The 23332-nt window shown below is 40.9% G+C and overlaps 2 protein-coding genes across 5 annotated transcripts in view; one reads left to right on the top strand and one right to left on the bottom strand.

Annotated features, from left to right (window-relative positions):
- The window catches only part of eml3 (EMAP like 3), a 42903-nt gene extending 24583 nt beyond the window's left edge, over positions 1-18320 (bottom strand). The window contains exons 1-3 of one of the 2 annotated variants that reach the window (XM_055058747.1): positions 18127-18320; positions 336-512; positions 103-223 (exon numbers count right to left, since the gene is read on the bottom strand). In XM_055058747.1, the coding sequence (XP_054914722.1) occupies positions 103-223; positions 336-512; positions 18127-18151 (323 nt within the window). In that variant the 5' untranslated portion in view covers positions 18152-18320. The remainder of the gene's footprint in view (positions 1-102; positions 224-335; positions 513-18126) is intronic. The other variant, XM_055058748.1, reaches the window with a different exon arrangement.
- Positions 18321-19001: 681 nt separating this feature from the next.
- Positions 19002-22771, top strand: ecsit (ECSIT signaling integrator). 3 transcript variants are annotated; one of them, XM_055058757.1, is made up of 8 exons: positions 19002-19046; positions 19297-19451; positions 19758-20163; positions 20276-20499; positions 21137-21194; positions 21415-21563; positions 21861-21966; positions 22044-22771. In XM_055058757.1, the coding sequence occupies exons 2-8, from the start codon at positions 19329-19331 to the stop codon at positions 22334-22336; spliced, it is 1359 nt and encodes a 452-aa protein (XP_054914732.1). In that variant the 5' UTR covers positions 19002-19046; positions 19297-19328; the 3' UTR covers positions 22337-22771. The 3 variants fall into 3 exon arrangements, with proteins under 3 accessions (XP_054914732.1, XP_054914731.1, XP_054914730.1); XM_055058756.1 differs by having other exon boundaries at positions 19266-19451; XM_055058755.1 differs by having other exon boundaries at positions 19238-19451.
- Positions 22772-23332: the final 561 nt, after the last annotated feature.

Genomic DNA, 23332 nt, shown 5'->3' with positions numbered 1-23332 from the left:
GACCCGTCACTTTTTACCAACATCTAAAATTGCAGTTGGCAGAAATGAGAGGCGATCAGCGGCGTGGCAGTGAGCCGCAGCCCGGCTCTGAGTGGGAATCACCTGGCGGCCGTGGCAGCGTGGTAAATTCCATCGTTGGCTGAACTTGATGAGAGTTTTCTGCCGCTGGTGAAACCGTCTGAGTGACACACATGGTTCAGTACCCGGGCAGCACTGGGGTTCACTGGGGGGAATCAGAAGGAATGGTCCATATTTGTGAGGACATTCACTCTTTCTGCATGCACAATTACCAGAACATGAACAGTATGTTTGATCTGACCTGACCAAACACTGACCTGCTATCAGCTGCTGCTTCAGCAATGGCAGCAGCTGATCATGCATCCGGATTCTCCGCAGAGCATCAGCCAGCGACGACTTCAGCAGCGTGATCTCATCCTCCTGCGCCTGCAGACGCACCTCCACGGAGGAACTGCGGTCGGGGAAATCAGTGCTGCCGTCTGCTGACACATCATCTGCAAGTAGGCCGCAAAAAATTCTTCGTGAAAAGTGATGCCTCAACTGAGAAGATATCTGTTTGAAGACGCTCATTGCGGAAATACGAGCCTCAACTATTGTTCTAATTCTTTTTCAAGATACATAAAATCCTCTGCCACTGATTGATGTGGATAATATTGCTTACACTGAATGAAAGCACCTTTGTACATTTTAAATCAGGAACCAAGACGAGGCGTCTTTCACTGCAGGATGAATCTGAAACAACAAACTAATAAATGCTCATTTTCTCTTCAAAGCTTTTGACCACCATGATAAGGAGCATTTCAAATGCACACACGTTAAACCAAGACAAGTGCCAGAAATTTTCTTTTTTTTTAAATAGAATTATTCCATTGCTAGCACATGGAATAAAAGAATAGTAGCGGTCCAGCGATTGCAGTTTTCTGATAACAGATCTTTTAAAAAGCCTGATCTGCTGATTCAGAGTTTGGCCGATACCATTTTTTTTGTGTGAAATATTGCTAAATATAGCAAGAAAGCCACCGAGTTGGCATTAGCAGGCATGATGGGCGGGTCTATCAGTCAAAAGGGCAGAAGGGAAAATGGCTGATTTTTCGACCTCATCTGAGATCAATAGGATTGGGGAAAAAGATCAGCTTTACATGTAAATATCAAAATGAAGGAAATAGGTACCAATACATCGGCTGGCCGATAAATCGTGCACCCCTGGTTCCTAGACATATAGTCAATTAGAGAGAAAGTTTCGATAGCTTTTGAGATGTGGGAAGACTTTATAGACTTCTTTAATATACCCTGTTGCAAAGAATATCTGTTCTTCCTCACAAAGCTTTCTGTGGCTCTAGTGACATCAAATCAACAACAGTTGGTTAAGAAAAAAAGGCAGATATGCAGCAAATGGTTTGAGTCTTAACAGATTTTTCTATTTATGTACATCCAATAACCTATTTCTTTGTTTGTTAAATGTGGACCTTATTTATCAGTTATTTATCAGATGTTGGTGTCACAGCTGTTTGAGTTACATATGTTCTTCACTCTGTACTTATCGCTACGTTGGCTTTTCTCAGCTAAGAGGAATTCAAAATAGACGCAGAAGCTATATTCTTTTCACTTCCAAGAAAGAAGAGGCGTTTTGTAAGAGCTCTGATGATGAAATCACCTCCAGTAATTCAGTTGAACAGAAAACGTCCTCCTCGGTGAATCAGTTACGACATGTCCACACTTGCATGAGGCTCACTGCTCTTTTATGCTCAGTTGACAACACAATATGTGATGACGCTGGCAAACAGCCAGCAGCTGTCAGCAACAAGAAAACTATTGGCAACTATCAACCTGAGAATCTAACATTCCAGCAGTCTGTTTGCTTTCATGGAGATGAACCACAATCAGCAAATTCTGCACATCTTTCAGAAATTAAATAAAGAATAAGAGTTAAAGATACCCAAAGGAAGCTATGATAAATCTCTCACTCTGAGCCTAACTCTGCTAGAGGTTTCTTCCAGTTGGAAGGTAGTGGTTCCTCTCCACTGTCACCATATGCTTGTTCAGGATGAGGGATTGTTGCAGAGTCAATGACTGGCTGGGTTTCTAGATAGATACATTCTGCTCAGCTCTGCTATGATTGTGATGCAGTGAAATAGTCATGAACCTTTGGCTTCCTCCTGTCACACGTTGATGTGCCCTCGGGCAAGGCACTCAACTGCAAGTTATGAATCGGTGTATGAAGGTGTGCATGTTTGTGAGTGTGACTGGGTGAATGTGGAATTAGTGTAATCAGCTCTGAGCTGACAGTATGAACAGAAAAGGATTTTATCATTTCAGTCCATTTACCAACTGGCATATATCATTAAGTTTCATAACATTATAATTTGGATGGCATTGGAACATATAATTCAATTTGATTCCTTCATTTCTTGTCATTTTGATGATTTTGTGGCTTATAAATAATCAAAACCCAAAGTTCAGTGTTTCTGAAATTTGAACATGGTGTCAATACAATCTACACATCAGCAGAACTACAGGCTGGTCTCCTCTGTGCCATGATGCACCAATGCAAAAGGAAACCCAACCAAGTATTGAGAGCATAGAAATAAACAGAAACCTGAAATTTCTGTCTTTTATTCTTCTTTTTGTTTTGTAAGATACTAATTTTCTGAGACAGCAAGTTCTAGCTTTTCCTCATCTGAACGCTGTAATTATCAAAATGAATTTTTTTTGGGACGTACCAGGACATAAACTAAAGCTGACCAAACGGTTGTCATGTGAAACCAAAATAGTTCAGTTTTGAAAAAATCTGAGTGCATATTTTTGCTCCAACCTGGTCAACAATGAACTTTACTAATTTCAATAAAATGACTAAGGTAAAATGTTTGTAGGACGATCTCACAGGCCCACCTGGTAAATTGGTTTCAATTTCCTTGGAATAGGAAAAGTTGAATCTATTCTCGGATACAAGAACAGGAAATGGGGAACTTTCTTCGGGAGCGTTTGCTATATTTAGCCAGGTTTAGTGAATGGGTGTGTCCACGTCTGCTTTGGAGGAAAAAAAAAAAGTTCTACAGTTTTGGTTCAACTTGTACAGAAATTAAGCTGAAAGTGAAACATATACAACAACGTTTTGTATTAACATTTTTCATTTCAAAACTTATTTTCCCTAAATATTGTTAAAGGCTTCACACGTGAAAAACACTCAATCTAAAAATGTTCATAAAAATGTTCACCAACCAATCAGCCAAAGTTGGACTATTTCTAAAAACCAAGCTTATGACCTATAACCAATAATCAAAGTCTAACTACTTGTAGCGACTTGTACAAGTAGTTACAACTATGAAGCATATTTTCAGCCAACACTACTAAACAGTAGAGCCCTTAAAAAGGAAAAGTTAGTTTTGCTCAGTTGCATACACACGTGTGTGTTGAAAACCAGTAGTTCCTCTGCGCAGTCACCTCATGCACAGAAGCTACTGGCTGAGTTCACACACCACACCCTCTCCGTTCTTCTATCCATGGCCTTTATACAGTGTAACCAAAAGCCACAGGCGCTTACAAAGCCATAAAACAAAGAAAATCCTCAGCGGTGTAGACTTTGAACCTTATCATTGTACTAAAAAGAGTTTGGTGTTAAAAGCCAAAACTTCCTTAGAACCTGTGATTGTGGAGCAAAGAGGTGCAGAGGTACTATGTGGAAAGAGAAACTGCTTTAGAGAACCTAAATCAATGCAGAAATGAACCTGCAGACTGGAGTCATTGGCACTGTATAATTCCTGGTTGTGGCTCATGATTGTTAGTTTTTGCTAAAGTTAGGTTTTGCAATTCTGAAGAAATTGTAGAGAAGAAGAGAGTGGCTCTAGGTTTGAAGATTCAACAGCAACAACACATTTTTAGTGAAAGAAAAACATTCTGCCTTCTTTCCTTTAGTTTCTTTCATTGAGTCTCAAATATCTTTGTTTAGTTTACAGAAGACAGTAGATATATATTATTTCTTCCTTTCTGTTTATGTGAATTGGATCTATTTTGCTCTGATAGTAATTTACATTACTGGCAATATTCATGACCGGTTTTCATCTAAATACATTCAGATTACCTCATTTAAATGTGGGCAATTTGTCAGAAGTGGAAAATACAAAAACATGACAAAGCAACCTGAGGTAAAAGTCTTTATGTTCCAGGGCCTTGTGAGTTAAACAGAAGTGCTAAATCTACAATGTTTATGAATGCAAGTTTATTAATAGATTTTCACCCCTATATGACCTAATTCAACAGAGGTCCAGTCACTTGGTGCAGGTGGATTCACCATAAGTGGAATGGAGATCACCTTAAGTGTTGGCAGAATAAAGACACCTGTATGGAAGGTGCATCCACTGGTTCATCGGTATTCCTGACTACCATCACATCATGAAGACAATAGAATACTTTGTAAATATTATGTTTTTGCAGTGTAAATCAGTGAAATGCTGTGAATTGCTATGAAAGTGTATTTATGCCTGTTTGATTACATGAAAACCAATAAAATCAAATACTTTGCAAAAGTTTGTGGAATGAAAAACAAAATTCCATCCAAATAAAAATATTTCCATCTGCATTTTAAAAATCCAGTCAGATCTGAAGCAGTGTGTCGTAGATTTGAGGTCCGCTTATCTTCGTGCAGGTTTGGGCATGAAGATAACCCAACCTGCACGAACACAGGTGTTGAAAAGTATAAGTCAGGGGATGGATACAAAAAAAAATCCTTAAAGCCCTGAAGTTTTCCTGGAGTTCAGTTAGATCTATCATCAATAAATGGGAATCATCTGGTCCATCTGTAAATCTGCCCAGATCAGGCTTTCTTCACAGACGAGTGAGACAACGCTGAACCAACTACAAGCTTCAGCATTTGAAATGGAGAGACTGCAGACAGCAACTGTTGCCCAGTTTTTAACCAGTCAAAGCTTTTTGGGACAGAAGCCACCAGGACTGGACTGAAGTCCAGTTAGAGACTGACTAGTCCAAAATGAAGCTTTTTGTCCTTCAGGCAAGACGCCAAGTGAAGTGGACACCAAACACACCATTCCAACTGAGAACAATGGCGGTGGCAGCATCATGCAGTGGGGATGATTCTGCAGCAGACTCTGGAAGCACAGCAACGTCCAAATGTCAGCCTGAGTCAGAGATCCACACTGACTCTGTTGCTGGGACGGCAGCCAAAGAAGCAGCTACTAAATACTGACATGAAATGGGTGAATATTTATGCAATTACTGTTTTATGTAAAAAAAATAATAATAATAATAATAAATATGTGTCTGTATTTTGCAGAAATCACCTTTCAAAGTCAAACGTTCTTGATTATCTGTCCAAGCAATAAATCGGAGAAAACACCAAAGGAAGTGAATCTGTTTTATAGGCGAAACAGAAAATGTATCAGAGCTTTATTGGTGAGGCTGAAGCCTCCTCACAAAACTGTCTGGATGATAAACAAAACATTCCAGTCTCACTTTATGAGGCAGATGATGAAATGTGGATGGAAAAGTTTGAGAAAAGCAAAACCACATGAGACTCTGTGCCCCACTGTTTTCAGGGAAAATAGAACAACACACACATGTCAATGTGCAGCATTAATGATCCACTGCCATTTACAAATAAACGCGACGTCCTGACAAAACCTCGTCTCTGCTTTGACACTCAGACAGCAACGGATCGACGCGAACAAAAAGAGTTCATATGAACTAATCATCTTCAGCTGGTTACGTCTCCTAATCCTGCAGGAGCGGAAACTTGGCCTGAGCAGAGTAAAGTCATGGAAGTGTGTATCAGTGTGTGTGTGTGCATGTAATGTGATGCTGCGGAGCATCTGTCCAAACTGGGACAGTTTTATGAACAAAGTGCAGGCGAAGAATCATTTCTGTAACAAAGACTGGGATCTATTTCACTTTACGTCTTGGCTGCAACCAGTTTAGACTTTTTCTACTTCTGATGACCAGCCAGGGCCCCTTCATGCACACTGCAAGCTAACTCCATGCTGCAAAAATGTTTCTACACAGAATCCTTTGATTTATTTATATTACAATGAAATCAAATATATTGATTTAATAAGAGATTAGCTCTGAGTTTCAAATTGTGGATGAATTTTTTTTTTTTTTTCTGGAAGTATTTTGTAAGAGACGTGTCCTCTACAGGTGGCTGTTTTCACTTCGTGTTAAGTGTCATCTTTGAGAAGAAAACTGAAAAATTGAACAGAACCCTAGAAAGCATACAACATGTTTACAGCTGATTGGACACGGGCATAAATCCAGCAAAATAGCAAATTAAAAACAGGAAGATCAATCTTAAATAATCAGCGGTCTAGTGAAGAGTTGCCCACAAGCCCTAACAGAGCCTGAACATTAACCTTAAACTCAAGCAGATGATTTTCTGTCGTTACGCAGCAGTAATTGGAGAAATCTGGACAAATCTGGACAAGGTAGAACAATGAGAACTGGGCAACTCTCACCAGGAAGGAATGCCAAACAGGAAGTTGGGCTTTTCCTCCAAGAGGTTATCTACGTTACAAACAACCCCAGTCCCATCTTTACTGATACAAATGTAACTGACAATACAATTAATAATTGGTTCAGGAATTTTTGTGGAATCCAAAACCTCCGAGCACTGAAGAGAAATGAACCCTCAGAGACACCAAGGATTAACTGAGAAAAGGTTTTAAAACCACTCAGACAGTTTCTCCTTCCATTTCCTTTTTACTCACTGAATTATTTCATGTGAGTGGAAGTTTGGAGGACCACACCCACTGCTGCTGCAAAGAAACACTAGGTCTGCTTTTGGCAGAGGAGTCCTTTACTTAGTGGCCTGGATTTAATGGGCAAAATGAATGGCCCAGTCTGTTTCACTGGCCATTAAACTGGCAATGATGAAGTTTCACAATCAAAATTTGAAGGATAAATACAGTAAATTCTCAAGGTGTCTCCTGACTCGCCATTCTCTTAACTTTTTTTATTTTTGTTTGTGCTTTTTCAAACAGCAAAGTCATAATTATTATTTTTGTTTGAAAAACACTGGAAGATCAGCACTAAAAGAAACTAGTATGGCAGCGTAACAGCAGTTTTTCCCAAATGCATTATAATAATTATAGTTGCTTTCATATCCAAGATGGTTCTTAGAACAGGTGCCAAAAGTTTTGCATTTGGACATTTGATGACTTTATTTTCTACCTGGGACATAAAGCATGCAATTCATGAGACATTTCATTCTCACTCTGCGAAGTGCAGGAGGCGTTACAGTTTTTGGAAACAATCGCAGGTTTCTCTAGCCTCACAAAGTTGGATGTTCCTCAATAATAAGAATGGATTAGTCACCAGAACCCTCTGCAGCTGCCTGGCCGCAGCTGCAGCTGTGGATCCAAGTTTTTGCTGCTAATGTAGCTCACCACAAATAGAGATTTGACATATTTTCAAGGCCCCCAAAATAGTTGAACTTCAAAGCGAATTACAAAACGGTGAAATTAAAGACAAGCTAGACCGATATTTTATGTCCTATACCTCAAATTTCAAAGTGTTGATACACTTTCAAAACGCTGTTCCCTTTGCGTTTGGATGTTGTTTACATATGAGTCTATGCTTATTTGCATGGTAACAGTTTACTTCCCAAGTGCAACGCTGACGGCTTTCTTGAACCTGTAGCCCGGCCAAACTACACTCTTCCCCTTCGCCTGCAGCGAAGGAACAATCACTGCGTTACTTTTAACGATCGCCATGTGGAGTTCTGCAATTAAAGTTGGTGTTACCACAATTTATTCAGTGGCTGCCGGAGGTTGCTTACACTGGGTCTTTAGAAACTGAAGGAATGAACAACTAAATGAGGAGGAATGTGCACAAGAAAAATGGCTAATTTCCTTTGCAATCGTTCCGATATTTTCAGTGTACAAGCTAAAACGTTTGCAAACAGACTCAGAATTTCAGGTGTGTCAGGTTAGCCACGTCCCTTACGGATCAGTGTTTTTCCTGTGGCAACTCAAGCTGAAAGTCCTAATAGTAACTTGGCTCTCATTTGTTTTCATGCGTAAAAATAAATCATTAAGATGTTAAGCTCTCTATGTTATGGAGTACAAACTATATCCAGAAAAGTCGTAAAGCCCTGACCACAAAGTATTTAGACATTTTATCAGTTGGATATTTATGCCAAAGCACAGCTAGGTTCTCTCTCTTTCTCTATATCACTCACACACACACACACACACACACCACACACACACACACACACACACACACACACACACACACACACACACACACACACACACACACACACACACACACACACACACACACACACACACCAATTCAGTCACTTTTCCACTCTATGCTGACAGTCTGGTTTTCTTGTTTTCAGTTTTTAATCTCTGAGCCAAGACCATGGATGACTCATCGAAGTGTGGCAACAGCTACAGAGAAGCAGGAATCTGCTCCACATTTCAAATTTACAGCAACTGCACCACTGTTCCAGCTGACATTAAGGCTCAATAACGGCGCAGCAGAATGTTTGGAACATTTGGAGACTGAGTCACTATCTGTTGCTTGTCATTGCTGTGGATTTTTTGCTACACACCACCAGTCAGCAGAGGAATGGCGTGCCCCGCGTTTGGAGGCCTCAGTCCTCGACGCGGACGTTGCGGGTTCGACTCCCGCTCCCGGCGACCTTTGCCGTATGACTTCCCCCCTCTCCTCGCCCTCTTTCCTGTCTGTCTACTGTAAAAATATGAGCCACGAGCAAGAACAAAAATTCTTCAGAGAGAAAAAAAAAAAAAGTTCACAACCAAAACATTGAGAGCTGGAAAGGCTGAGAACTTGTTCATCTTGTTTACAGTACAGCAGAAAAAAAAACATGTTTAATTTAAATGTAAAATTCAATTATCCAATCCAAGAGTTTGCTTCGCTTACTAAATGGGACACATATCTTTAGACATAATTTAAAAATCATTTCTAAAGATAATTTTAGATCATTTTTATGAATAAAACTGCTCTTCATCTCCCTGGTAGAGAACCTATCAGTGCTGCATTTTCACAGATGGAGAGAGAGCGTTTTAGATCTGAATTACAGCTGAAAATGTTATTTCAGAAAGACGGACTTGTTTTCTCTGCCGATGTTGGGAATGTGTCTCACACTTCACAGACACATCCGATCAAAATGAGAGTCGTTCCATCACCACTGCAGTGCCAACACATGAACACGTCACATTTAAGCAAATAAGCAAACAATTGCTGTGATATCAGAACTGAAAAAGAAAAGCACAAATTGATTTCTACTGAATCACATGAAGCTCAAAGCTTTTTTTTTTTTCAGAAATACTTTATTTTTAATTAGATTTTTATGCATGATGAAACACAACACCAACAAGAAAAAGGAGAGCAAATAATAATAATACATAAAAAATAAGGAAGAAAACGCAACGCAGACAGACACTCAGAACAGAGGTCACCAAGGGAGGGGGACAGCAACACATCGCAAAACAAAAAAAACAAAAAAACGAAACAGCTTTTTGGTGAACAGGTTACAGTGTATGAAAAGTTCAATGAAGAGTCAATGAAGGCTTAGTGGGAGCTTCTGTCTCCCACTAAGCCATTTTCTTGTTATTGATTTCTTTCCGGCTATCAGTAATATTTTCAGACGGTACTAATACAGAATATATGAGTGTCCACATATATTCTGGACAGCCTCTTCTTATAAGATTTACCTTCATAAGCATCACTAAAGAGGCCCTGGTCATTTTTTTCCCCTATATTTTAATATTCTTATTAAAGTAGTGCCTGAGCTGCAAGTATCTGAAAAAAACTCGTTTGTCAAGGTCAGATATTTCCTGCAGTTGTAGGAAACTTTACAGATCAGTTCCAGAAGAAGTCATGCAGTATGACGTTGGGCCTTTTCTGGTTAGTTGACTGAATTTTGAGGCAAGTTGTGCTGGTTCAAAATCCCTCTTGTGCTCAATCCATCTTAATAACCTAGTTTTCCTCTCTAAAAGTGGGTTTCAAAACTCTCTAAACCAGATGTTGAGAGGGACTTTTGTGGAAACACACAATTCATCTGCATTTATAGTCTTGAGGTGTTTATCACCCAGCAGAGCTTGCAGGGGGATGTCAATTTGACTTAATTCTAGTTCTTTCCATTTTGCCTCATGTCCCTCTTAACATCAGTAAACCGCAAATTGCAGTTGTGCTGCTCTGTAATAAATTTTCCAAACATGGGAGTGACATTCCTCCTTTATCTCTTGGTAATTGTAATGTTTTATAACGTACCTTTGGTTTCTTGTTCTGCCATATAAACCTGGAGATGATCCGGTTCCACTCGTTAAACTTTTGGTCAGAATTTCTATTGATAAAGATTGAAAAAGGAACAACTGAGGTAAGACGATCATTTTTTATTATTTCTATTTGGTTGTGCAAATCGAGCATCAGGGAGCCCATTTGTCCACGTTATTTTTAACTTTATTAGTCATAGTACCATAATATGCTTTGTATATTTTGTGAAAATTTTTAGTAATGTTAACAGCTAAATATTTTATGGTTCTGGTTTTCCAATTAAATTTGAACGGATCAAGCTCAAAGATTGTACATAATTTACTGACAGTTTTTGTAAACCTTACTTGGTTTAATCATAAGTTGAAGAGATTTAGACCAGCTTAGTCAAGACGTTCTTGTTCCTCCATCCACTGAACTCAGGTTTCAAATCACATCTGTGGTCACAAAAAATTCAGCACTAAGGCATGCAGACCAGCATCATGAGTCTCACATCACCAGATGCAACGCAGCGTGTCACATGCATGTGTGGAAATCACCACTCCTCCCCTAGATAACGGGGCGATAGCTCCACTAGAGTGGAGATATGTTCGCTGGAGTGGACAGTTGTGCCTCCCTGACTGTGTTGTAATTGTTGAGTTTGTTTCAATGTAGATTACGGGGTTATTAGTTTTTCAGGAGCTGTGCTTGACTCCTTCATTCCAGTAAAGTAAAGCCGTAAAGCTGCAACAGTCCAAGACGTTTTAAGGTTCTGACTGAGTGGAAAGAGTCTGCAGTTCCAACAGGGCTGCGGACTTGACACAAAGCTAGGTCCATAAGGACAGGAATGAGTGAGTAGTTTGTGGATGAACCCTGACTTCAACCCGGTCGAGTGTTTCCACAAATTTTGTTGAAATGGATTTTAGCTCATGTAGCCTCAGAACTGAACTCAGATCAGTATCCCAGTGGGCCTGGTCGGTGCATGTCAAACTGCTGTTGAAAAGAACCAACATCCACATTTATGTCATCAAGAAGGTCAAAAAGGATTTATTTCATAGAAATGTCATTATTAGAAAAGCTTACATTTCCAACTCAGGACACAGCATTTTCTCTGGAACCCATTAAAACTCCTTTCACTAATTTACATGTTGCAGCGTTGCCAGGATGTTGTTACTCAAAATGTACAAGTTCCCTACATGCTCATAAACCAGAAGAAATTATTTATAAAACGTTCTGTTGCAACATTTTGAGGAATCAGTGGAAATTCCTCGCAACAAGAAAAAGGAGAAGCTCAAACAGCATCAGAGTCAACATGTAGGCCTGCTGGAACGCCTTCATTCATAAAGATGTAACGCATTGATCGGTGCGCCAAAGCACATGAAATGCAGCAATGGGGTCATTTCATTCTCACTGAAAGAAGAAAACAAGATTTAATCAGCAGATTAACTCCAAACAGGTTCGGCTTGATGGTGATCAAGGTGTGTATACAATCACACGTATATAAGTAGCTGCGCAAAGATGAGCCGCGTAATTATGGAGCGTTTGGCTCTGATGGAGAACATCACCAATGGAGGGATTCAGAGGGACCGTTTGTTCAGAGATCATATTGATCTGCTGGTAAATGTTGATGATGGTTTATTGTTGTTTAGATTAATCCAGACTTATCATCCTGGAGCTCAGCAGAACCTAAACAGGGCCGAGCAGCACCGGTACCAGTGTGACAGCTTGCATCCTTCAGTCGAACCATACCCGCTTTGTGAATGCGCCTTTATGGACAGAAAGCAGCTCTATTCTGCAAATATTCAACTTATGCATGATCTCTCTATTTAGAATAAACATCCACATTCCCACTCAAAGGACTTTCTGACATGCTGAATGCGTTCAAACAGGCATTTGTAGGATGTCTTTATTTTTTTAATTTGGATTTTGTTTTTTTCTTTAAAATGTATTTTTATTTTTGTGAGATGACATTATGTGTCCTCAATGCACCTTTTGAATAAAATATATAATAATAGTTATAAATACCTATTCTGCTTCGAACCAGGACGTTGTCATGGTTATTGCTTCCCGTATTTATACTAATTTACACGTATTTATGGATGACGACAGGGCGGGCCAGCAGCTGTGCTCTATTTCTCGCAAATTAGGATTTATAAAGGAAAGGTATGCGGTCACGGCTTACGCATCCGAGTTTTTGGTGTGCCACACTTTTCTACATTTTTTGTGTGAAAACTGCGCACTCTTTTATGCATGAGGCCCCTGAACTTTGAGTCTTAAAACAAGAGATTGTGCATTAGTTTTGTTTTTCTGAAAGCCTGAGTGTTACTCCATGCCTTGTGGGAGGCTGGCGCTCAGACAGCTGCTGCATTGCAACACTCGGCTAAACTGTTCAAAGCAGACTCTCTATGCTACGTCTTTCTGGTCCAACTGGCTGGTGCACCAGTTTCAAGAAGCGCGCTTCTATCCAAACATTTCATTTCCAGCAGTAAAGCTGAATCAGAAGACCAAAACTACCAGGCATCCTTCTGGATTTCAGCCTCGTTCTGTCAACACCCCACAAACAGAAAGCTGCTTTCTGGACTGGCAAACTTCAAACTTCACATCTAAATTATACTTCAAGTTCTATCAAAGCAGTGTTCAATTTTGTTCTTCCAACTCGTGTTTTTGTTACCACCCATGGATGCGGAATAATGACCTCAACCACCTAAAACACTGAGGCACTTTGTACTCTACTTTTAGGTCTCTGGTTTTGCAACTGCTTCACATCCTGTACGCCCCTGCACATGAGTGTGAGGCCCATCTGAGAAAAGAAACAGAGAGCAGAGGCATCTGTGAGAAACTTTCTCTTCCTCCTTCCTACACATGACTGAGTGCAGTCAGACATACACACTATTTTCTGATCGAAATAGAAATGAATTCCCACATTTACATTGATGAAGGCCCAAATATTTGCAATGCAATACATGCTGTACAAGACAGTTGATTCGCTAACTCAGTAACCAGCCATCAGATTTAACTCTTTGATTGCAGGGCTGTTTGCTGCAGTTCTGCACTACCAGTCCAGCTGTGCTTGAATGCCGTAGTACATCATAGGAATCCTTTTTGGTATATGAAGAAGCATTTCCATGTTTGAAATAGTTCAACTAAAGATTGAGCAAATGCTGAGCCTATTTTTTGACCAGTTTCCTATTCTTCCTTTGGGTGGCTGGATCCAACAAATGTTCACACAGAAAAAGCTAGTTCATAAAACCATTTCTGCTAAACATAAACTGTGTGCCATCTTCACAACGAACTCACAAGCATCTTAGTATTAGCACCTTTGCATTAGAACCTCAGTATTTATGTGTTTCTATTACGCCTGTCAATCTGACGCACAAGCGACGTCCATAAACATAAACGTGCTGGACGGCCGAGCTGCTTCTCTTGGCTTATTTTTTGCTTCAGTTTAAGGTTTTAAAAACAATTACAATTTGTCCAATAGCCACATTTTACTGAAAATATTCCTCAATTTTTCTGAGATAAGTGCTCCATGCTACTTAGCAGCTTCTGCTCTTTGTGTACTGCAGCCATGCGTAAAGTCAACAGCTGGCAAAATGATGCTTTGAGTTGCCTGGTTGATTTGCTCCAAACCAGAAGATGAAAACATGACGAATTCATAATAATAATTTCTATTTTGGGGTTTTGTCTTGTGTTTTTGTGACATTTTAAAACTTTTCTCAAGTTGTGCATGGAAATATGACTTGTGACAACATACCATCTGCTTGTACATTTTACTTTTCTAACAACAGACAATTGTACATTGACAATAAAGAAAGCTGGGTTATGGCATAAGATTCTACTGCTGCAGGAAAGTGAAGAGAAACACATAATTTAAAATTCTTTGAGGAAAGAAATAAAAATCTCCATTCTTCATAGCCGCCACCTGTTGAGAAATCCAATTTTATTGAGGTGGTCACGTTTTTTTTTTTTTCAACTGGTCAATTGCACCTCCAAGAGTTAAGAGCTCCTAACCTCCAGAACAATACCACCCAAACACACACACACGCACACACACACGCACACACACACACACACACACACACACACACACACACACACACACACACACACACACACCACCCCCACAGCTATTATTCCAAACCAGAGTTTTCAAACTAAACAAGGAGTTTCTTGACAAGAGTCTTAGAAACTTTATTACTGTGGTTTGTTTGTTTTTTGTTTGTTTTTTTGTGTGTGTTCTAATATTGAAAACGTAGGCGAGAACGTCACGTGGAGAACGTTCTAAAGTCACGTTCTCCATGTGACTTTAGAATGTGCCACATCAGTGAGAATGAGAACATGTTAGCGGTCTGGTGACTGTGAGTGGGAGATTGTGGAGCCAGACTGAGGATCTCAGCGTCTCAGAGTGAAACAGCTTGCAGCGTCCACTCAGAGACGGCCTATGAAGAACCCATTCTGCAAGAAAATGGTTACCACTCAGAGACAGAGACGTGTAGAATCTGTCTGGTCTGCTTTCCTCATACGAGTCGTTTAGACAAGGAATAACTGAAAGAGCTGCAGAAGGAGACTGAACCTGGTCAACACGTTCAAGAACATATTTGAAGTCCAACAACCGAACGGCTGTTGAAGTGTCACAAGACACAATATGTAATCTCATCCCAGCAGCTTCTCAATGGGAGACAATGATTTTATTTTTTCAATTCTTGTTTGATTCCCCTCCAAATCTAAAGAGCAACCACAAAACCATCCATCCATCCATTATATGTTCAACCTTGTCCCTAATGGGGTCGGGAGGTGCCGGTGCCTCTCCAGCTGCCCTGGACAGGTCGCCAGTCTGTCGCAGGGCAACACAGAAAACAGGACAAACAACCATGAACACACACACTCACACCTAGGGAGAATTTGATTTGAAAAGACCAATTAACCTAACAGTCATGTTTTTGGACTGTGGGAGGAAGCCGGAGTACCAGGAGAGAACCCACACATGCACAAGGAGAACATGCAAACTTTGTGCAGAAAGACCCCGGGCTGGGAATCAAACCCAGGACCTTCTTGCTGCAAGGCGACAGTGCTTAACTAGAAATTAACTGTGAAATTTGAGCAAAGCATTTATTTTTTGAATTTTTTTCTGGCTCTTGTAGCTTTTATTTGACAGTGGTCAGACAGGAAAGTGGGTTGTGAGAGAGGAGGTAGACATGCAGGCTGGGATTCGAACCTGTAACAGCCACGTTGAGGACCAAAGGCCTCTGCATATGGCTGCGTGCTTTATCCCTGTGCCACCACTGTGTCCTTGAGGAATTCAATCTTGCATGTTTTTGAAACTGGAATGTTAAAAAAAATGCATAGATTCAGGAGACTAAATGAAAAATTATGTATCAAAAAGGTTTGCAAAACCCATATCAAGTGAAATTATACTAAATACAATTCCACCACCTGAGAATACTTTAGTTTCAGCCGAAAAAAAACTGAGGCGTCTGTTAAATCCAAAGCTTAGTTCTGTAAAGCTTTTCACTCCATGCAGACATGATGCAGCCAGAGCAACAAAATGTTTGGAAATGTAAAACTCGCAGAGACAGACAGAGACTCTGTCCCAGCAGACTCCTGGAAAGCTGCACGCCTGCTCCTCTGAAAGGGACCATTACAACATTCTGGAGGAAGAGCGAAGCCCTCAAATAGCTGCAATTGGCTGATGCAACTTCCTGCTGACGTCTGCACAAATCACTGGAGATGATTTCTCGCAAACAAAAACAACAAAGTCGGATTCCAGATTACTTTGGTCTAAGCATTTATATTAAAATGCCTTCATAAGGGACGGAGTTGAATTTGTATTTGTAAAGTAAAAGGACAATAATTCAGTATGATGCATTTATCTAGCAGACGGACTTTGACTGAGCCTATATATGTTTTAGTGGATGAGATGCCGACGCATGTGAGATGGAAGCAGTCATGGTGACGATGGTAAAGAAAGAGGAGAGGTGGTTATTTTCTAAACATTAGAGATGCACTGACATGAAACATTTGGACAGATATGGATATCTGATTCTAATACTGGTATCAATAAACATATGTTTACCACTATCATATTTCCCTGCGCTTTCGGCACTGTGTAAAAGTGACCACCAACAAGGCTTCTCTGCTTCAGTTGAACACCCTGCATCACTGTCACATGACCAAACAAACATGGCTCCTCACTTCCTGTATGCTGAAACACAAACCAACGTTAATGCCAATATGTTGTGCATTCCTACTAAATATAATGTGAAAAATTTGTGCATCAATTTGGATAGGTGTATGTGTGTGTGTGGAATCTGTCTCTACACGTCTAGGCCTATCGCGATAATCAATAAATCAATTAACTGCATGATAAATTAAAACAAGTTCAGTAATTTCCATTTGTATGATTTATTGTTTTTTTACTTTTCTCTCTCTCTACTGAAAATCTGGACAATACAGTTCTGCTGTGTCTCCACTCGCCCTTCCAGAAATCATTTTATGTGTATTTTCTGTTGTTTTCTTCATTTATTTTGGACGTTTAAAAATGTTTTCCAGTCCCAGTGTTTAATATTCACTAGAATTCAAAGTTTATTTGTCTTTGAGAAGGTGTTTTTGTATTTTTATGCCATTACCATTAAATTACTTGAACATGGTCTCAAAGCAACAATATCATCATTTACAGCAATTACGTCTGCGACAATGAAAATGTTATCATGTCAGGCCTACAACACATCTTCTTACTCGTGATAATAAGAATTGTCTGACAGCAGGATGTGGACCGGGCTCAACACATCAGTAGGCACCATGACCTCCACCACGAACAAGGTGCTCTGCTGAGACAAGCATCAGTCTCTCCAGGTTTCCTCCCGCGCAGGGAAACCACAGACACACACGGATGCTGCATGGAAAGTAATCCCTGCTGATATTTACAGCTCCTCTGTAGCTTTCCACTCCATCTGTTTACAAGGCAGGTAAACATCAACATCAGCACATAAACTGGGCGAGCAGCAGCTACAGATGTGCAACAACAGCAGCATTGTGTAACAGTTTCTGACAAACAGTTAGTGGGCGGTGCAACACACGCGCGCGCGCACACACACACACACACATAGTTGTTGCTCGCAGAATGCCACTGACTTGCAATGCAAAGTTGTAGGATATGTAATTCTAATAGAAATCAAACATTTTCCATCCGTTTCTAAAGATTTCCTTCCAGTCATTTCATGGTTCTTCAATGGAATCAGATGAGCGCTGAGCACAGCCACAACGCTGCAGATGCAGCCCGTTCTGCTTCCATTTTCACCTCGAGTGGGAGAGTTCTTCCAGCCCAGGAAAGTCCAACTGAGCAGCTGCAAGTTTCCAGGCAGCAGATCTGACCTCGGACCCGCGCGCACTGAACGACAGCCTGGCCGATTCTGGCGCGTGCAGGAGCGCTGACTCCAAATCTGCAGCTTCTCCACGCACACACACGCACACACACACCCACGCACGAGGGCTGCGGTCATGCTTAGGTTCTCACACATGTTGTAGATGCGATAAAAAAGAAGAAAAAGAAAAGAGAGAGAGATGGAAGTGGTGCTTCAGCTTCCTCTCTGTGTGCAGTGACTTTGAGTCAGTCCTCACTATAATCTCCCATCAAAACAAGGTGAAGAATGCGGCAGCTCTGCGCCCAACAGCTGCACCGGGACGACAGAGCTGACAGTCTGCTCGGTTTTCAGAAATGTTCCTGGCCGCGCTGAGCGAAAGCAGAGGCAACATTTCGGTTTTCACAGCGAGGCGAACTGCTTCGCTGCACCGGAGTGAAGTTTTCACCCAGCGATCCGCACAAGCACAACTGATCCCAGCTGAAAGCAAAGGGCGACTTTGACTCTTTTTCCTTACCCAGACTGTTGGTGGAGGAATCCATAGCCCGACGCGCAGCTTCCAGCGTTAAACGTGCAGTTTGTCTGGATGTGGAGTCAACGCCAGGCTACGGTGAGTTTTCCATGCTGAGAGAGGAGCGTGATGCGTCCGCGCGCACTGCGTGTCAATCTCGGAATCTGCGCGGATGGCGACGCCGGAAGCGCGATTTCTCCTCTAAATAAAACGCCGCCGAGCTGCTGAAACGAAACAGAACCGAGTTCACCGAGAACTCTACAGCAGCTGGTTCTGAAGATGAAGTCAAACAAAACAAACAAACAAAAAACAAAAAAAAAAAAAAAAAAAAAAAAAAATCACGCCGTTTATTCTAATGGCATTTTGAAAAATAATGTCCAGTGCAAATAAATACCGAAATAAATACATAAACATAGAAACTGGAGCAATTCTAACATCAAGAAACTTAACAACAGAAAGAATAAATAAAATGTAACATAATTATATAATTTGTCATAGTAACTGGAGAGACTTTCAAATTGATGTGACGTTGCTCTTGCTCTCTGGTCTTCTTCAGCATTCTTCCATCTAGGTTGCAAATATTAATATTAATATCGCAATATTAATCAAGTTATGAAAAACATGAAAGTCTGCGCTGGAACGGGAAAGATGTGGTTGGATTCTGCCACGGTTCTCCAGATGATAACATGCATTTTCTGTGACATTTTCATATTTACTTTGAAATTTGAATTCACATATGACACCGAGCTTATATATGTATTTAAGCATATATCGAAAAAAAGAATAAATAAAGCGCAACAAAAAAAGGGCTAAGATGCTTCGGAACTACTCCGGTGCGCCAATGTTTCTGTTGTTTGAGGGGGAATAATAACTGTGCAGAACCCGGATGTTCCGCCGGATTCCCAACATGGACGCGTCCACATGAAGTAAGTTTTGAAGGAGACTTTGCTAATAGCATGTTTGTTTGCTCCGCTGGTTTAAGAATACCTTTATGTGTTAATCTAATGTGTACGTGAGGAATATTCAACTAAACGTGTGAACATAAATTGTAGTTTTCTGACATTTTCCGCTTTAATGTGTTTGTTTTATTGGTTTGTGTAAAAATGGAACCGTCAAGCTGCGCTACCCTAGTCGTTTCATCACAGCTCTGTTCGTGACTGAGTTCCGTCCTGCCAGGAGGAAATGTGTCGGATGGTCCCGCTGACAGGATGAAGTGTTCCCGGTGCCTCCTGCGGCTGGTTCGGTCCGGCCGGACTGTTGCACAGCGCGGCCCCCCTCTCCTGTCCCCGTCCTCCGGTCAGCTTATTGTGCAACACAACCAACAGCAGCAGGTGAGCTCCAGTCTGTCTACTACCAGCCCATTCCCCAACTGAATGGGCTGGTATAAGGGCCAAATGTTTGATCCATTTTACTGGTTCACACACTATAAATCTTTAACATACATAGTCAAAAGACATGATACAATGTTTACATCCCTGGTCTGCATGTGGACTGATTTCCATGCGAATCAGATCATTCTTTCTTGACTCGTTGCATTATTATTTTAATCACACTGTTCATTTTTCCATTAATGAAGTAATGCACAATCTGGTTTATGCTTAATATGACCATTTCTTCCATATGTATAACATTTGTAGGTGCTGAGGCAGTTTCGTTGCAGCCCAGCATCGGCAAAGAATCAACCGAAACTTGTACGGTTTGTTAATGACGACGACACAAAGAAGACCAAGTCCTTGGTCACCCAGGGGGATTTGTTTGAGGAGGTGGCCAAAGAGACCAAAACCAAGGCCACATTTAACCAAGTGATTGATGTCTTCACTAAGAGGGACATAAGACGGCGTGGCCATGTGGAGTTCATCTACGCTGCTTTGAAGAAAATGCCAGAATTTGGAGTAGAGAGAGACCTAACCGTATACAACAAACTGCTGGATGTTTTTCCCAAGGAGGTTTTTGTGCCCAGAAACTTTATTCAACGAATGTTCAACCACTATCCCAGACAGCAGGAGTGTGGGGTTCAGGTTCTGGAGCAGATGGAGAACTACGGTAGGTGTCTTCTCCATTTCGTGTAGAGAGCAGCGTTCCAAGTTTAGCTGGAACACTGAGCAATGAACGAATTCCACAGGTTCCAGTTCAACTGTTGCTGTCTTTGCTTCAGGTATAATGCCCAACATTGAGACCAAGGTCCTACTGGTCCAGATCTTTGGGGAGAAGAGTCACCCTATAAGAAAGTACCAACGCATCATGTACTGGTTCCCCAAGTTCAAGCACATAAATCCCTTCCCTATTCCTCAGCCTCTGCCTGAAGACCCGGTGGATCTGGCTGTCTTGAGCCTGACTCGCATTGCCAACGACTTGGATGCTAAAACCACAGTTTATCAGGTACAGAAAATTCAACTAGAAAATGTTGAATTTTCTAGTTCAACATCAAGAAGAACTAGAACATTTCTAAAGAAACTTAACGGGGCCTAACTGTGTGCTTATCAGTCAGACCCATTCAGGGGTTTTGATGCGACCCTCAGGTTTAACATCAAAGCCTAAACAGTTTCAAACGACATATAGTTTGTATCCGTTTAGTTGCATTTTATGGAAATGTCCAGAAATAGTTAAAAAGTGAATGATAGCTAAATACTCTACTTACTCTATTTACTATGCAAACTTGGGTTGATGAGAGGTCACCAACACGGTGCCCTTTGACACCATGTGAGTAACCTGCGAGCAATTTTTTCATTTGTATCTAAAACCTGCAGAACAGTAGATGTTGAGGACCAGGGTTGAAGACCCCTGCATCAGAATGTGGGCTATCGATCACATTGATCATACATCTTATAGCACTATCATAATGTCTGTTTGAGGGGTTTTTTGTTTTTTGGGGTTGAGGGTCAGAGAAAAACAGACTATTCTGTTGTATATTTACTGAAAGACAACTAAAGATGTCACTCCCATGTTTCAAATGAATTCATATTCAGCATCATTTCAATTTTCTCAATTGCATGTTATTGATTGTTCTTCCCGACAGCTGCCCTTCACTGACATTACTGAAAGTGGGGAAGAAATCAGCTTTCCACATATTGTAGGTATGGAGTTTCATGTCATCTTCCAAAACAAAAATAAAAGTTGTGATGTTAGAAATCAAGTAAAATGCCGTGTTTTGTTAGAGCTGAATAAATATCAGATACTTAGCTTCTGACTTCCTACTCATGTAAATATCAAATCATAAAGATGAGCATTTAAATTTTATTCCATCAGTTTCATAATGTATGTTACTGCATGTTGCTCACTGTGTTCTGATGCCAGGCATTCAGAGCCCCAGCCAGATGGAGCTGCTGGCCAAGCATAACCCAAACAGGCCCGTGTTTGTGGAGGGGCCCTTCCCCCTGTGGCTGAAGAAGACTTGTGTCCACTACTACATCCTCAGAGCTGACCCCACGCCTCCTGAAGAAAAGGTTTCTAAATCCTCTGTAATGTATTTCATATCAACATTATTGATGCAGAATTGGCTGTTAAGTGCTACCATTTGAGAAGTGAACAAATACGCAACACAGTTTATGCTGCTTCTATCTGAGGAGCACCTGTTTCTGTTTCCGCTGATTTTCCTAACCTTCTTATGGTTGTATACAGAATAGAGTACACAGATTTTCTGAAGTTAGATTTGATTACGTTTAGGTATTGCCAAGTAAAAGTATAACCCATGCAGTGAGCATGTTTCCCAGTTGTAACCCTGTGGGCATTCTCCCCCACAGGAAGAGGAAGTCTACGATCCAGAGCGCTGCTTCTACTACCCTCTGCAGCTGGATCTGGATTTGGACCGTGACCTGGGGGACGAGGAGAACTTTGATGTGGACAACTGTAAGATGGCTGCAACCTTCTATCAGCCTGGTTTAACTGGTCTGACAGTGTGTAACACGTGTGTATTTACCTTTCAGTGGATGAAGGTCCAGTCTTCGCCATGTGCATGAGCGGCCGGGGAGACCAGGCCACTCTGAACCAGTGGATCTCCGGCCTCCAGCAGAACAACCCCATCCTAGGAAGAATTCCCACTCTGTTCCGCCTGGATGCTGGAACTCGGGAACTGGAAGGAGCGGCGGACATAGAGGCGGATCATAGTCATCGACCTCATCCACAGAGCCAAAGGGAAGACGGGCCGCCTGCTGAAGATCCTGAGGATGCAGTGGAGGAGGAGGAGAAGCCCAGGAGAAGCCAGTTGATGAAACAATGAACTCTTCATCACAGAACTGGAAAACTAACTGCATTTCTGCTGTGACGTATTTGTTTCCCCATGGTGGAGTTAGACTTGTGTAAAGCTATTTGATTTAATGTACAAACACAACAAAGTTTAGTATATTATCTAAAACATATTTCTGTGTTGCCTCTTCCATCCCTAGAAAACAAGCTGTAGTTAATTTTTTTTGGTGTAATCATGACATTTACTTCAAATGCTTCCATCACTTTACAGCTAACATAAAACATGACAGACATGAAACAAACGCGCAGCATTTCAACAGCAGACCATACCAGGTCTGGATTAATCTACAAGATTATCTGCAATGTAAAAACTGTCTAATAATTACAAGATCAAATGAAAAGTTATGAGAGAAACACGAAAGGTTTTTATTGCTCAGATCAGAAAATTAAACAGAAATTTCAAAACAAATGTTGATGAAGCTTCTATTTTTGCATGTCTGTTTGTGAAAGGGGAGTGAGCGCTTCTGTCGGTTCATAGCTGTGGATGTTTTTAATATGCTGCAATATGTTTGGCTTTGTCCTGAGATCTCAGGTTTTAGATTTCTTTGAGGATATTTTGACTGATGCTCAGTAACCTACTGGCAGCAGTCACCATTTTTCTTTTATTTATGCCACCAAAATTAGCACATAATTAATGAAGGACCCATAAATGGTGAAACCGACGTTATACACCAACCTCATTTACAGCAAAGCTCTGAAAATTAGCCTCTGTCCCCTTTAGCTCTGCCGTGAGAGAGGCCTGGCTGACGGACCCGCCCATCAGGTCATGTCTGTACTGGAGCGGTTAAAAAAAAAAGTCGACCTGCTGTTGCCAACTTTGCCTCCTTTCAGGCACAGTGATCAGTGAGAAAGCCACAATCGGTGCATCCCTTTAACAATCTCTTATTATAAATTCAAAATGTGTTGGATATAATTTCAGACTAGGTTTGCTTTATAGTAGAGACCATGTCCTGAGTATGATTATCTTTCA

The sequence above is a fragment of the Poeciliopsis prolifica genome, unplaced genomic scaffold, assembly GCF_027474105.1.
Source record: "Poeciliopsis prolifica strain line A6 unplaced genomic scaffold, Auburn_PproV2 SCAFFOLD051, whole genome shotgun sequence".
Taxonomy (NCBI): domain Eukaryota; kingdom Metazoa; phylum Chordata; class Actinopteri; order Cyprinodontiformes; family Poeciliidae; genus Poeciliopsis; species Poeciliopsis prolifica.
Note: the sequence above shows the minus strand (reverse complement) of the source record. Positions and strands in the feature narration are given on the sequence as shown.